At 40.4% G+C, this 14,235-nt stretch overlaps 2 protein-coding genes across 3 annotated transcripts; one reads left to right on the top strand and one right to left on the bottom strand.

The window, feature by feature from the left end:
• Positions 1–303: 303 nt before the first annotated feature.
• znhit3 (zinc finger, HIT-type containing 3) lies at positions 304–2,252 on the top strand. The gene is made up of 5 exons (XM_086130228.1): positions 304–467; positions 869–900; positions 982–1,041; positions 1,192–1,293; positions 1,577–2,252. Exons 1-5 carry the CDS (start codon positions 397–399, stop codon positions 1,777–1,779), a joined length of 468 nt encoding a protein of 155 aa, XP_085986354.1. The 5' UTR covers positions 304–396; the 3' UTR covers positions 1,780–2,252.
• myo19 (myosin XIX) lies at positions 1,838–13,538 on the bottom strand. 2 transcript variants are annotated; one of them, XM_086130221.1, is made up of 24 exons: positions 13,306–13,538; positions 12,381–12,546; positions 11,410–11,558; positions 10,553–10,666; positions 10,096–10,228; positions 9,940–10,009; positions 9,738–9,840; positions 9,295–9,391; positions 9,150–9,226; positions 8,958–9,048; positions 8,363–8,528; positions 8,151–8,224; positions 7,912–8,033; positions 7,257–7,370; positions 6,979–7,155; positions 6,324–6,461; positions 6,129–6,236; positions 5,976–6,046; positions 5,555–5,634; positions 4,914–5,059; positions 4,684–4,813; positions 3,986–4,071; positions 3,590–3,916; positions 1,838–3,486 (listed from the first exon to the last, which is right to left on the bottom strand). In XM_086130221.1, exons 1-24 carry the CDS (start codon positions 13,318–13,320, stop codon positions 3,373–3,375), a joined length of 2,868 nt encoding a protein of 955 aa, XP_085986347.1. In that variant the 5' UTR covers positions 13,321–13,538; the 3' UTR covers positions 1,838–3,372. The 2 variants fall into 2 exon arrangements, with proteins under 2 accessions (XP_085986347.1, XP_085986348.1); XM_086130222.1 differs by lacking the exons at positions 12,381–12,546; positions 13,306–13,538 and having other exon boundaries at positions 10,539–10,666; positions 11,410–11,452.
• Positions 13,539–14,235: the final 697 nt, after the last annotated feature.

The following is a 14,235-nucleotide window of genomic DNA, read 5'->3' as shown; positions in this document are numbered from 1 at the left end:
CCTTTACGACTTAACAAATCTTCAACATAACACAAAAGACTGTCTTAATCCTTTAATAGTGATGACTGATGTTCCCCCTCTCCCTCCCTTGTTTCTTTCTGACCTTTGGGTTGAGTGAACGCTGGCGCGTTTTGGCTGCCGCTGCTCAACCCGTATTGTTTTGTGTTTTTTGTTATTGTAAAGTGTCCTTGGGTGTCTTGAAAGGCGCTTATAAATAAAATCTATTATTATTATTACTCCTTTTGCAAGACTTCGGAAGTGACATCTCTGCTTTTATCTTGAAGGGAAGGTTGGCCCGACGTGGTAAAGTGCTTCCGGGTCAGTACCCCGTGCGCTTCCTCATAAAATTTTTGACTGACTAAATCAACCGTCTTTTATTTACGGAAATATCGTGTCATGATGCAGCTGTGTAGAGTGTGCAGCGAACAAACACCCAAATACAGATGCCCAGCCTGCGAAATAAGATAGTGAGTAACGAGCCTTTTTTTTAAACTCGTTTGCTAAACACGTGTGCACTGTGATCTTTCTGGCTTGGTTGGCTCGCGTTAACAAGTGTTAAATTTGGAGACTAACATCACAAACTGGAATTTGTTTTCCTTAAAACAGTCACGGATGCAGCCAATCCATGCAAGTGATTTCGACTTCCGCACACAAACTTGCCGTTTTTTTGTTGCTGCGATATTATTAAACTAAACGAGTGTCTTGGTTAAATATATAATTACAGGTGAATTTCAATAATTTGGAATAACGTCTAAAAGTGCGCAGTGAATTCATGCATGTCTTGTACGTGTTGAATATACACAATACTGTACTCTATTGATTTACCTTTGGTAATAAATGAGCATACACACGTGATTTCCCCTTTCAGCTGCTCCCTTTCCTGTTTTAAGAAGCATAAAGGTAAGGAACATTGGTTCTAGTGTAAAACTCCAGAATAAATGAGTTATGTGATGCGTGATCTGTAATCTATCCTTCGATCAGATTCGTGCCTTCCTGTTAAGCAGCTCATACCCAATGGAACAAAGGACGCTGTCAGTACTGGTATGATCCACTAAATCTGTAAATATGATCGGAGAAATCAGATTAATAGAAATGATTCATGTAAATCTAACTAACTAAAAGGTGGAGCGATGATGTTGGCATTTCTTATGCTGACTATTAATAATAAATATGTGGTGTACTATTTTTAAGAGAACACAGACCCTCCGACTGCAGACACATGGAGTGTGGATGATCTTCTGCCCGAAGGGGCCATCTCCGATCTCGTACCTCTACAGAGGCTTAAGTTGTTAGGTATGAATTGGAAATTGTTTGATGTATTAATTAATGGATGCTTAAATTTTAAGTGTGTATAAGTTTCAAAGTGTTGAAAGCGTTTAAGATGAGTAAAACTAAGGGAATTTTTTTTCCTTCATATGGTCTATCATCAATTTTCATTTATTGCGGGTGGTTCAAGAATAGTTCTCCAGTGAAAATTGGGTGTTGACTATACATAAATTCCACACTGGTATACCAGTGATTTTATTTTCCCAAAGGTCAGATGGGAGTAATTAATGGTTTCCAATGTATTCCACAGGTCAATCAAAAGATCTTAAGGACCTTCTTCGTAATCCCCACCTAAGAGAACTATTAAGGACCATAGACAGTGCCGACAGCAAGGAAGAAGCAATGAAAGCAGCTATGCAGGAGCCCTTATTTGTGGAGTTTTCAGATCAATGTTTGAAGGTTGTAGAAAAGGCCGCTCACCCTCAGGAGTTTAGTGATGTCATGGACTGTTAACCATCTTGTATTTTCTAAAAACATACAAAATTCTCACGAAAGATGCCGATATCAGGCATTCCTGTTGAATATACCGTTTTTTAATCTTATTTTGTCATTTATTTTTACAAATCAAATAATTCCATTTTTGTATTCAGATTTTCCTCGATAAAGCATGCATGCATTAGTCAAAACGTACGATATTCCAATGACAACAAATATTTCAAAATAAATGGATAAAACAAGTTCCAAATATTACACTGGCGTGCAGATTAAAACAGCAGTCTGATTAACTCTCTTCCTGAATCGCATGTAAATTGTTTGGTGTTTGGATGTGCAATATCTGCTTTCAAAAAAAATGTGCAAAAAAATGCAAACCCACTTTCGTTCTACAAAATACAAGTCAAAGTATGTGTTGACATTTTGTGTGCATGTCAGTCTTTTTCATGATAGAGTACATCATGACAACTACGGTAATAAATATCATCAGCCCATTTTTTTGGTTGTTGATTTTCACTCCTCTAAGCTACAACACTTTGTGATGTAAACTCAATGGAAGGCAGCACTGACACAAAATATTTTCCTCAAGTGGCAACATCCATCGGTTTGCAAGAGAAGCACTATTATTATCCAGTGTAGAAAGCTGATAGGGCAATGCAAGCAAATGACACAAGCCATGTCCAAGTGTTAATTTTAGTACATGGTACACAATGGGTCAATAAAAAAATGGACAGCAGCCCACAAATGGCCCCCAGGCTGTAGTTTGGAGACCACTGCTCTAAACTCAGTGACCGCTTTAATAATAATAATAATAATAGATTTTATTTATAAGCGCCTTTCAAGACACCCAAGGACACTTTACAATAACAAAAAACACAAAACAATACGGGTTGAGCAGCGGCAGCCAAAACGCGCCAGCGTTCACTCAACCCAAAGGTCAGAAAGAAACAAGGGAGGGAGAGGGGGAACATCAGTCATCACTATTAAAGGATTAAGACAGTCTTTTGTGTTATGTTGAAGATTTGTTAAGTCGTAAAGGGTTTGTACCCAAATAGCAAAAGACCAGCAAGTGCTGTCTTGTGCTATGCGACTACGTATTCTTACTCCTTTGCAGAATCCGGTTGATTGTACCATTTGAACTAATTTTATCATGTAATTTATGTCCAGCTTCTACTTTACAGTATACATAATGCAGAGTGTTGCTTCTGTCACACCCACTGTATGACAAATTATGCATCATACGGATACTTTGAGAAGATCCCATGCAAAGCTTCACAACGGCTAGTTAGTGTTGCTCAGTGATGAACCAATTCAAATTTAATACGTATTGGTCGACTGATGGTGAATTTTGTCATTCAGCTCCTTTTAGAGAACAAGTCGTGCAAAAAGTACTCAACCACTAAACAGTTGGATGTGCAGTCTAAAGTTGAACAAAAAAAGTTCAACTGAAATGGTTGTCGTGCCCTTAAAACTATAAAAGCTGTTGAACCGTACTGCATTCAAAAGCCACCTTATGCTGAAAAGTAACGTGACAAAATTATTAGAACATTTCCCTCTGTGTCACATGACAACTTTTCTATAAAAGCAGCTTGTACATGGAAGTAGGCTGTACTGTTACAAAGTCTTCTCCAACAGGATCTCATTGAAGCCGGTCACATAATTCCCCATCTCTGGCTGGCTGTTTGCATAAAGAAGGGGCGACCGTTGGCAGTGCAGTTTAACAGATCCCTGAAATGTGGGAGAAAAGTACTTTCAAAGGAACAGTTACACAACAACAAAAAAAAAAACACTGAAGAAATTTGTAGAAGAAATTCTAGGCACGCAGCCTCACCCTGGGTTGAGCCCGAATAGAGGCGATTCCCTGCATGTTCTGGTTGGTCTCCACCTTGTACTCTCCTCTCTTGGATGGCAGTTTGAGAGCGGCCACCACAGACATCATCTTGTGAAAGCCAGTGGCCCTCATTGATACTGTGATGGATGGGGGTGAAGGTAAAACCAGACCCATAGGCCATCCTCGCACAGTGACGGGCTCCTGTATGCTGGACAGCTGCACCGAGCCCTGTTCCCCGATGATGCCGTTTAATTCTGACACGTCTTCCTGCATGATGAGGTCTTCTACATCATCGAGCTCTTCCTCAGCCAATGAATTCAACAATGCCTGATGTGAGAACATGAAAATCACCAATTATTTCCAGCTCACGTGAGACGCAGCCCTCCTAAATCGTACCCTCCACTTCCTCCAGGATTTCTGTATAAGTGCTGCAGCTCTGTCCCATCTCTGGATCCGCCTCCTGACAAGCCAAGAACGCACCGCTGCAAGAAGCATAAAAATCACCTGAAAATAACCTTGGTTGTAAAGGACTGCAATGTATCCCATAAGATAATCTTCAAATAGACCACGTCCTGAAATGAATCAAGAACTCTTGACAGTTATTGACATCCACTTAAAATGTTTTTAAATTGCCTATATATACCACAAGATGGCAGCAAACATTTTTGGAGGCGTCAAAATGAAACTCTTCAATTCAACGTAGTTCCCTGGCACCAATATGGCGGCCAAAGTAACGGTTTTATTGATTTGGCCTAAGATCAAAAGCAGCATTGAATGGATGTTAGTATTATTCTATGATGGAAACACTCAAAATGTAAAAATGTTCCTGTATTAAGATTATTGCATCCAAAATTTGTTTCATTACCGTAGTCTATTGTTAGCAGCAACACTATTCGAAGAAAAAAACATGTTAGTTTAGCAGATGGCCCAATGTTGTGTCTGACATTTGCTACTTCTGACAAGCTAATCAGGGTGATAAGATGATTCCTGCTGGTTCCTGTTTGGCCAGACAGTCGGGTCAAAAGGAGCCAGACAGAGGGAGTGAGCCAAGAGGCCACAGACAGCCCGACCTTACCGAGGTATTATAAGTTTACCTGCTTGGATTAGGGTAGCAGAATGCCGTCGCTCAAGACGTTTGCGCCGTTGGTAGCGCATCCAGCAGCACTGAATGCAGAAAGCACACTTGGAGAGAATCTTCTTCCTCTGATCTTCCAGTAAGTCTAACTGTTGGCCAAACAATGAAAGAATAGAAGGCCATCCAATGACAAAGTAGGCATTCATAATACGTTTCATAGGGAGAGGGTGAATTATTTTAACGACTAACCATTGACTGGGTGAGAAAAACTTTAGTCCGCCCACAGTGCACCAAAGATTTTGGTTCCCTTCTAATATGTGCCGGATGTTGGAACGCCAGACCAAGTATCCTCTGAACCTCCTGTAGATCCATGTCGTGGTCACAGCCGGCCTTCACTTTTTACACAAGGCAATTTGGAGTTAATACGGTTGAGAAGAAGCGATAATTAAAGGTGTTTGACACGCAACATAGAGCGCTTACACACATGGGTATTAAATCATACCTGGAAACATGCAAGTGCAAATTAGAGGAGTGCGGTTGTTCAACACTAAAAGGTGCCTTGACAGTGGGTTAAAAACTAACAGAAATTCAAGCACAATTAATAACATTTACACAAGCAACGCAAGCTCTGATAGCCAGACAATTCATGCATTTTACTGTACCTGGAAAGTTCAAAAGAAGTTGCAGTTTTTGTTAGATAATCTTGTTTTATTTAAGTGAAACATCCCAAGGGGAGAACTGAGGGTCAGATTAACTAAGAGTGCTAGCGAGGGAAAATGAGAATAAACCAGAAGACCTAAAGAGAGGAAATAAAATCACTGTCGACCCCATAGTAAACATGCCAAATTATCAAATTTTCTTTGAATGATTCAACAACAACTTGGACTTACCATGGTTTTCAACTTCTGATTTGAAACTTGAGTGTTTCAGTATGCATCCATAGCGTTGTATGAAACATTTGAACGGAATCCTGTGAACAACCATATTCGTCAATAAATTACAGTGATCCCTCGCTATTTCGCGGTTCGTTTATCGCGGCTTCAGTGCATCGCGGATTTTTTCAAACATATTCATTAAAAAAAAAAAAATCATATACATGGAGTACAGTACTGTATATGTTGCTCTATGTGACTCGCTGTTGTTTTGCAGCTTCTCGCGGACCGTTTGCGGACTTAAATTTTTTTTTTTTATATGTTTATTGGTCGCTACTTCGCGGATTTTCGTTTATCGCGGGTGGTTTTGGTCCCCATTAACCGCGATAAACGAGGGATTACTGTACAGCAATTAAAGCAAAAGAGAAATTGTTTTTACCGTATAGGAAAGCCAGCAGCGCTTATATGTATCGTCTCTACAATCCCACAAGCCTCCAATTGCATGATCACCTGGCAGCAGATGGCAGCATTTTATGATCATACTTTGTATTTCCCTAAAAGGAAAAAGAAATTGTTCCATGTCCAGATTTACCTCCTCCTTTTTAAAGATGAAAGGCTTGCAGTCAGAATTGGGTTTAATGCAGCGAGTGTAGTGAGGAGTTGTGCTGTGGAGGATGCTCATTAAGCTCTGCAGGGAGTTCTGAAGCCACATAAACACCGGTGTCAACTCAAGACTAATTCCGTGTTACGCCAACACAAGTCATCTTAATATCCGAGTTGCTTCTACCTTGAACTTTGAGACTACGGTGACTTTACTGAGCCCCTTGCTTGAGGAGTTGTCAGTTTCCTTTTCTGTGAAGATCTGCTGAAGCAGGGGATTATCTGACATCTGAAGCAGACTGATGATCTCAGGGGCCACTGGATCCTGGAAGGCAAATTACATCAAATTGAGAGGGACATTATGAATATCCATCCATTTTCAATTCTGCTTGGCCCTATTAAGGTTACGGCTGAGGTTGGTCTGGTTGGTCTTTTGCTGTTAGCACTCTGAAATCACTCCGCCAACTTCTATCCTATTGCATGTGCCGTCTGACATCACCGCGACGCTACTTTCAAGTTGAATAGTCTTCAACACCCGCTTCGATTGTCGCAAAGCGACACGGTGTTCCGTCATCGCATTTTCGCAGCGCATACACGACGCATGGATTCGTCAACGGTGCTCTACCTAAGAGCGGTGTGTAAATAAAGGCCTTGATAGCAGACCTGCTCAATATCACTACCCATATACCTGTATGTACCTCATAACCGAGCAGGGATTTTTGGACCTTACTTTGTTTATGGTTGAACAGAAAATACCCTTCGCAAGACAGTTCCCACAAAGAACAAAAGCAATCTCACAAATGGAGAAGCTGAATAAATGGATCTACGCGCCGGTAACACACCTTGTTTTTCTCCACCATGCCTTCTATCTTGTAGTTGACTTTGCCAGCGTAATGGGCCACAGTGAAGTGTGGCACTTTGCTGAATTTATCCCAGCTGATGTTGCCGTTGCCAGCAAGCTCCTTCTCCAGACGAATCCTAAGCGTCTTGGCATCCGAGGCTCGATTAAGTCGGCTCTCCTAAAAAAAAATGTATATTTTTTTTAAAAAGGGAGGGAGGGGGACTTGACTACAGGAAAAACAAAAGTAATTATGGAAGGCACCAAACCAGAGAAAATTACCTCATCGAGAAGAGAAAACACACTATTAGGGCTTCCTTCGAGGAGATCCAAACAGCTTTGGTTATCTTGATATTTGACAAAGGACCACTGCAATCCTTCCGACATATAGTCCTCCTTGGAAAAAATGTCCACGTCATTGTTAGTTTGCTTCAAGTCGTTTTAATCGAGCAACACAGCGGGTAGTTGTTTGCACTTATGCAGGCGAGATGCTCTGTATTCGAATCTGTTGCATGAGTTTTATCTGGCTTCATCATACATCACGGAAAACATGGTTCTTAGGTTAACTGAAGACTCCCAACTATCTGTAGGTGGTAATACTTGTTTTTCTACGTGCCCTGCATTTCCCTGGTGACCAGTCCAGGGTGTACCCTGCCACTTCCCCAAAGTCAACTGGGAGAGGTTAACCCCCAACCTTAATGTGAGACAATAAGCGCCACAGATATATTGATAAATAATGAATAAACAATCCAATGAAATTGATGGTTTTGATTGCATACATGCTGAATATTAAGATTTTTTTTAACATGCTTTACTATAAAAGGAAAAACTGAAGCAAGAGAGAGAAAATAGTGTCACTGATGTCTGAAGCTTGACATCATCATCACCATGAGGGGGGGGAAACAAAAGTACTGTACTGCAAACCAATAATCGGTACCTGCTGAGCTCGTAGATAATGGCTAACAAAGTGCTGCTGGAGTTTTTCATTGGCATAGTTGATACAAAGCTGCTCCAAACTGTTACTTTGGAAACATTCAAAACCGTATACATCGAGCACACCTGAAACAAAAGACAGATGGAAAAATAATAAGCACGTTCTAGAGTTGAATCAGCGAAATAAAGTGTTCTAAAAGTCAATCCTTTATCGTCAGTATTGTGATTGGGCTAAAAATGTACCTATGAAGTTGCACCAAGTGGATTTGTCAGCACAAATGCTGTTGTTGATAAATGTCACCAGCCATTGAAATAATCTGTGCGGAAAGACAAGCCACATCCTCACTTGTGTTTACCGGAAACAAAAAGACATGGTGGTTTAACATTTGAGCGTTTGATGACAAAACGTCGTGGACACAGGAAAAAAAAACTGATGATCAACTGCTTGTTCTTACTTGGCATAGATGACTTTGGCAAGGCAGTCTCTCCGCACGCAGCATTCTGCCTGGGAACAGGGTTTGTGTACACTCTGCCTCCCTGCTTTTAATGTCCTCACATTTAGGCATGTCTGAAGCTCCTCAGCGGGAATTTGCAACAGTTCAGCCGCCCAATGCAAGGAGACTGAAACACATGGAGGTGTGTCTCAAAACAAGTGGGACATCCCAGAAACATTCATATATGTCAGTTGTTTAATTCACAAACTTAAACATATGTTGTACAGACTCATTGGCATTAAAAATATGTTTATGTAATATTGGAATTTCTTGGGATGCAAATTGTTAGCTTCAAGAGAAATTCGTGGATTCCACCCCCACCCAATCATGATGTATTTTTATAGTGTGTAGTTAAGCAATAAAACAAGAGTTTCACTTTTTTCATGATATACAGTACTAATTGAATGAGATTAATCACCCCCTCTTAAAAATAACGGCCTATTATTTTACGAATGTGACAACATCATATTGTTGGTTGAACCATTAACTGTTTAACAAACAAATGTGCTGTTTCTTAAACCTTCTTCCCTTTTATAGCGTATGTTTCATGAAATACCTTTGGACTGTTCCTTTATGTCACACCGCTGCGTTTCATCAGCTGAAATTGAGAATTTCACATTGCCCAGATGCAGAATACCAGCTAGCATCTACAATAACAAAACAGATCCCATAAAATATAGATGTATTCAGAATAATGGTTCTGCACAAAGCAAAGATTCCGAACACAAACAATTATTATGAAGCTTACCTTAAATATCTCTCTTTGCCTCTGTGTATTTATACGCAAATGGACCATTGCATCAAGTGTCTCTTGAAAACAATCCTCTGCAAGACATTACACACCCAGGGCTGTCAAAATGTCAACAAAATGAATATATAAACTAAAGACCTACCCTCAATCGTGTTTTCGACATTTGGCAGCCATACAAAGTGGTGACCTCGTGGCATGTTCCACTCTTTCCTCTGCTCATTCGTGGCTCCTTTCATCATCTGAAAAATAGAATGCCCAATGTGAATGTTTTGAGTTGTCACACCTTGCATAGGCTACATTGGACTTAGTTTCCAGCTGCAACTTTAAAATTGCTTGTATACAAATAGCTGGTTATCTGGGGTGCCTGATAACCCATCATGTCTAAATAAAATAAATAAATCTTTAGTTATCGGCTGGAAATGAAAATTTGTCTGCAAGCAAGTCAATCTGTATTCCCACTCCACTCCTGCCCAACTGGGACAGAAATTTAAGAAGTTCAAATTGAATTGCCCATTTGATTTAGAAGAGATGATCCTTTAGTATTTGTGAGTTACACAGTATTGTCAAATTTCCTGTATGACTCACCTGGTAAAAGATGTGAAAGTTCCTTTCATTAGCTGGTTGGAAGGACACTCTGGTCTTCTCCAGTAAATATGTCTGCACAGATGCCCCGACTAAAAGCTGACATCTACACATAAAACCAGATAAATAGGTTTAAACGTTTACCGACGTGCCAACCAGGCACCGTCTGTCGAAATGAACGTTCCTCACAAGCAGCTGTAATTACCTGTCGAGTTGGAGCTGGATGTACTTTCCAAAGCGACTGCTGTTGTTGTTGCGAAGTGTGCACGCATTGCCTGCATGGAAGCCGGAATGTTGACTCTAGTACCGTGCCCAAAAGATGGCTGTCATTTTTAAAAGGACAGCAGCCCAACCGTCATACCGAAAGCTTCCATGATGGGGTTGGAGTCCTGCACTCGCCTCTCAATCCTCTCCACAGTGTCGTGACTTTCCACCACTGAGGAGGGGGCTGCCACTGTGGCGTAGTATTTCATCAGACAACGAGACGTCCAAGTCTGTGCAGAAAGGGAATATACTCAAGCCTGATAAAAACTTAACATTGTTCCATTTTCTACTGCTTATGATGTGCTGCGCTTTGATAAGCTGTAGCACTTATTAGCTGACTTTGAGCTACATACAATATAAATAGTAGCGCTAGGCTCCTAGAAGCCTTTTTGCCCAGCCCAAAGATGAACAAACTTACTTTACACCAACAACAAATCCATCATATTCACTTAACCTAACGTAGGACTGGGAGAGCATGCAAGCGCCACAGAAATGTCTGAGCCGAGATTGAATCTCTTCTTCAATCACAATCTCGCTCACCACAAAAGGTCTACCTTTCCTGCACCGCTCTCCCCGCTGACCACCAAGGACTGGTTCACTGGCCCCAGCTGGCCCTGAACATTCCTATAGGCTTCCTCTGCCACGATAAAGATATGTGGCTTGGGCTCCTGCAGAAAGACATCATTTTCTGTTGATATGGTTTTCACTGAAGGGACGCGTGGCTCAGTGAAAGAGGACATAAGAACATGACTGGACAGAGGTCAGAATTACAATTCGCTTGCTTTCAATTTTGACAACTTTGTGATTAGGTTCCAATTACTCAAAGTTTTTTACTATCGGCAGATAAATAGATCAATAATCCCCCGCAAGTTGAATTAACAATGAACATTTTTTTTCCCCTGAATATGCTTGACGCCTTTTAGAGCAGGTGTAATAATAATAATAATAATAATAATACATCACATTTGCAAGCGCCTTTCATAACACTCAAGGACACTGTACAACCAAGAGCAATAGTAAAACACAGATAAAATGATAGACAAAGAAAGAAAGATTTAAGGCGGGTAGGCAAGTCTGAATAGGTGGGTTTTGAGCTGGGTTTTGAATATCAAAAGAAGGCCGAAGAAAAGTTAGAGTAACAAAGACAACAGAGTAAGTGAATCAATAACTTCAGCACTTTTGGGGTAGGTGCTTCCAGCTGTTCCACTCATTGTCAATAGGCTGTTTGACTCTCACTCCTGAACACTTTCATGTTAACATCTGATAAGAGTCACTTCAAATATCCATGGAAATGAAAAATCAGCTATCGGGCACTTGGACTTGCAGTGCAAATTTGTCCTATGAGGCGCTTACCGGTTGGTTCACTGAAAACATAGTGACCTGAAATCATCTCTTGTATGGATGTAAATACCTTGAGCTGGGCAGCATTGTGATATTCTTTCATCACATCCAGGGAGTAAAGCTCAGGGACGGGTTGGAAGGGGTTAAGAGCCACCAAGGTGCAGCCAGCATGGGTGTAAAATACTTGCACGCTATACCTGGCCTGCAGGCATCTCAGCACTGTCAAACAGAAACATTAGCTTTATTAAGGCATGAGGAAATGTGCTGCACAATGCAACAGGGCGCCTTGTTTTTACTTACAAGCAGAAGTGCTCAATAAAGAACATAATAAAAAGCACTATGTACCCCTGCTAAATTGCAGTTCATCATTCACAGCACCGTTGTGTTTTTTGATGGGACGGGGCAGATCATCAATATTCCTCGACTACAGTGGACCGCAATTTGTCACCCACTGATTCACCTATTCACAGATTTTTTTTCAATATATATATTTTTGTTGGGGTTGGGGTTATACTGCCATACTACAATGTAAGTAAGTATAGGCAAAATATTTGTGGATTTGGAATGGCATGCAGGACAAACGTAGTACCTGAACAATGTTCAATTTTTTTGTGTGTTGACTTTTGTCCAAAAAAAAGCACAAAATGACTTCTTATACTTAATGTTGGTTTACTGTAAAGCAGATTTGTGCCATCCATTCATTGTAAATTGTATCCACTGGGGAAAAAAAACACACTATACATGTTTTTTTTTTCATTGTTCAAACGCTGTGGTTGAAGGCTGGATCATCTTTGCATGCTTTAAGCATGAAATAACTCAAGATACTGTCATGTACTGTACATAGGTTCAATAAAAAACAGACATGCATGAATTTTCTCAATATTTTAAATCCCACTTTTGTCATACATAGGGTTAAGAAGTGCGTGGTCCTATCTGCCCCCCAGTAGTGCTGATGAAAAATTGTGGTCACCTCCATCATTTATGTTGCCCACCCCTACTAGAAACGCTTCAATGAAAATACACTGTAGCTATTGTTCTTACCGGTTGTTGGCGTCACAGGGTTGACTTTGGTGAGATCATCATATGTGTGCAGCTGAGCTTCACCATCAATAAGAAAGGCAAGAATTTCATCCTCGAATGAATCATTAAGGCATCCATCGCTTGAAGAAACCTCCTGTACAGAACCTTGGACCTGCATAGAGTGAACCTGGACAAAGAATTGATAAATGTAATTTCACTGTATATTATGTATTATTATTTTGGTCCCATATATTTTGAAAAGTGACTTGTTTGAGCAAATGCTAACAGGTCAAGGTTTTACCAACAGTACATAACCCCGCCCCCTCTCTAGCAAATATGCCCCGTTTAATCTACAGTCGTCAATCACTTTCACTTCAACCTGACAACTTCTTTAACCCTCTCTATGATCACATGCCTTGGACGTGCAACCGGGGACTGTCAACAATATCAGCTGTGTGAACAGATGTAGAAGTTAAGCTTTCAGTCTATATGAGCTCATAACCTCTGGAATAGGTCAAGCAACAACTGACAAGACTAATTTATATACACTACATGTATATGTACTACGTGTGCCACTGAGGTACATCAGATGACCAAAATACTTCAATGATGGTAATACCATCGAGTACATTAAGTTACACCAGTTTTTTTATACAACACTCGAGGATTGTGCGACTACCGGTACTAATACTGTATTGTGATCGGCACTCGGCAGAGATAACGCCAGTAGTGCAAGCACCAACATGCTGCTCATATTATTAGGTACATGTCCCACTTCACAGTCTAAAATGGAAATGAATAATGTTCCCTTAACTCACAGTAACTGAGAAAATTCGCTTTTCTACGACTGTTTTGGATCAACTGCTTCTTCAGACTCCGTGTAAACTCAATTTTGCTGACAAAGTTTTCTTTGAAAGGTTGGTGAGGTTTTTTTTTCGAAACTTACCACTCCACCTTCCATTGCTGTGTCCCGCACTGATATGGCCACTCACAGAAGTTATGGGGTTAGCCTTCATTCAGCCTAGGAGTTGTGATGTACGATAAGGCTGTTAAAACACTGTCAATTCCACTTTGCAACGAATCTTAACTTTTGCCATACTGACAACTTCTTCAAGGGCGACTCCCGTATCGCTTCACGCTGCCTTGTCCCAGCCCGACTGGCTCACAAGCTCCTGAAGTGCACAGGCTTATTCCCGCCTTCTTTCTTATGACGCCACGCACAAATCGAATCCTTCTTCTTCTTCTTGTGAATTTTGAGGGCGGTTGGTAAACCAACGTTTAGTAAATTACTGCCACCTCCAAGACTGGAATGTGAATCCCTGATCTTTATTTCCTATACGTATGTGTCTGTTTTGTTTTCATTAAAAAATACATATGCATTCATTATTGTTAGGACAAACCTGGGTTCATTACTTTTTCACTGTCGTCGTAAATTGATTTGCAATTGTAAATAAATACTCCACGCATTCTCACTATATGGGCTGAAGTGAGGAGCAGAAGTTTGTCAGAAATAAAACTATTCAAGAAGAGTTATTTAAAGAAAAGAGCAAATTTATTTGTCACACTGGTGCGAGTAGATGAAAAATTTACTTGCGATGCAAATGCTAAAATTAGGGGCAGTGTGGTGAGAACCCATTCCCTGAGAGAGTTTTGAAAACCAAATGCCCCGAAAAATATACAGTATGAGGAATGTGTTAATGCCCCAGTTCAAATTAATTCTCAAACACTTAACAAGAGTCCAACATAAGGAAAATCAGGACAAAATGTATTTTATACTTACATCCAAAAGTGAAAGATCGTAACCCAATTAATAACTTTCTATGATTGAAAGAAGTTTTAACAGAGCTAACAAGTTAACAACTGGATAACAGGGTAA

Source organism: Hippocampus guttulatus, chromosome 15, assembly GCF_054856545.1.
Source record: "Hippocampus guttulatus isolate MCC_2025c chromosome 15, RoL_Hgut_1.0, whole genome shotgun sequence".
Classification (NCBI taxonomy): domain Eukaryota; kingdom Metazoa; phylum Chordata; class Actinopteri; order Syngnathiformes; family Syngnathidae; genus Hippocampus; species Hippocampus guttulatus.
Note: the sequence above shows the minus strand (reverse complement) of the source record. Positions and strands in the feature narration are given on the sequence as shown.

Coding starts and splice junctions, on each gene's coding strand:
- znhit3 (XM_086130228.1), top strand. CDS start 397: ATGATGCAGCTGTGTAGAGTGTGCAGCGAACAAACACCCAAATACAGA. Junction 1,042..1,191: donor AAAGGACGCTGTCAGTACTG/GTATGATCCACT, acceptor ACTATTTTTAAG/AGAACACAGACCCTCCGACT. Junction 1,294..1,576: donor ACAGAGGCTTAAGTTGTTAG/GTATGAATTGGA, acceptor TGTATTCCACAG/GTCAATCAAAAGATCTTAAG.
- myo19 (XM_086130221.1), bottom strand. Junction 9,841..9,939: donor ATCCAGCTCCAACTCGACAG/GTAATTACAGCT, acceptor TTTTATGTGTAG/ATGTCAGCTTTTAGTCGGGG. Junction 4,814..4,913: donor TTTTTCTCACCCAGTCAATG/GTTAGTCGTTAA, acceptor TTTGGCCAACAG/TTAGACTTACTGGAAGATCA.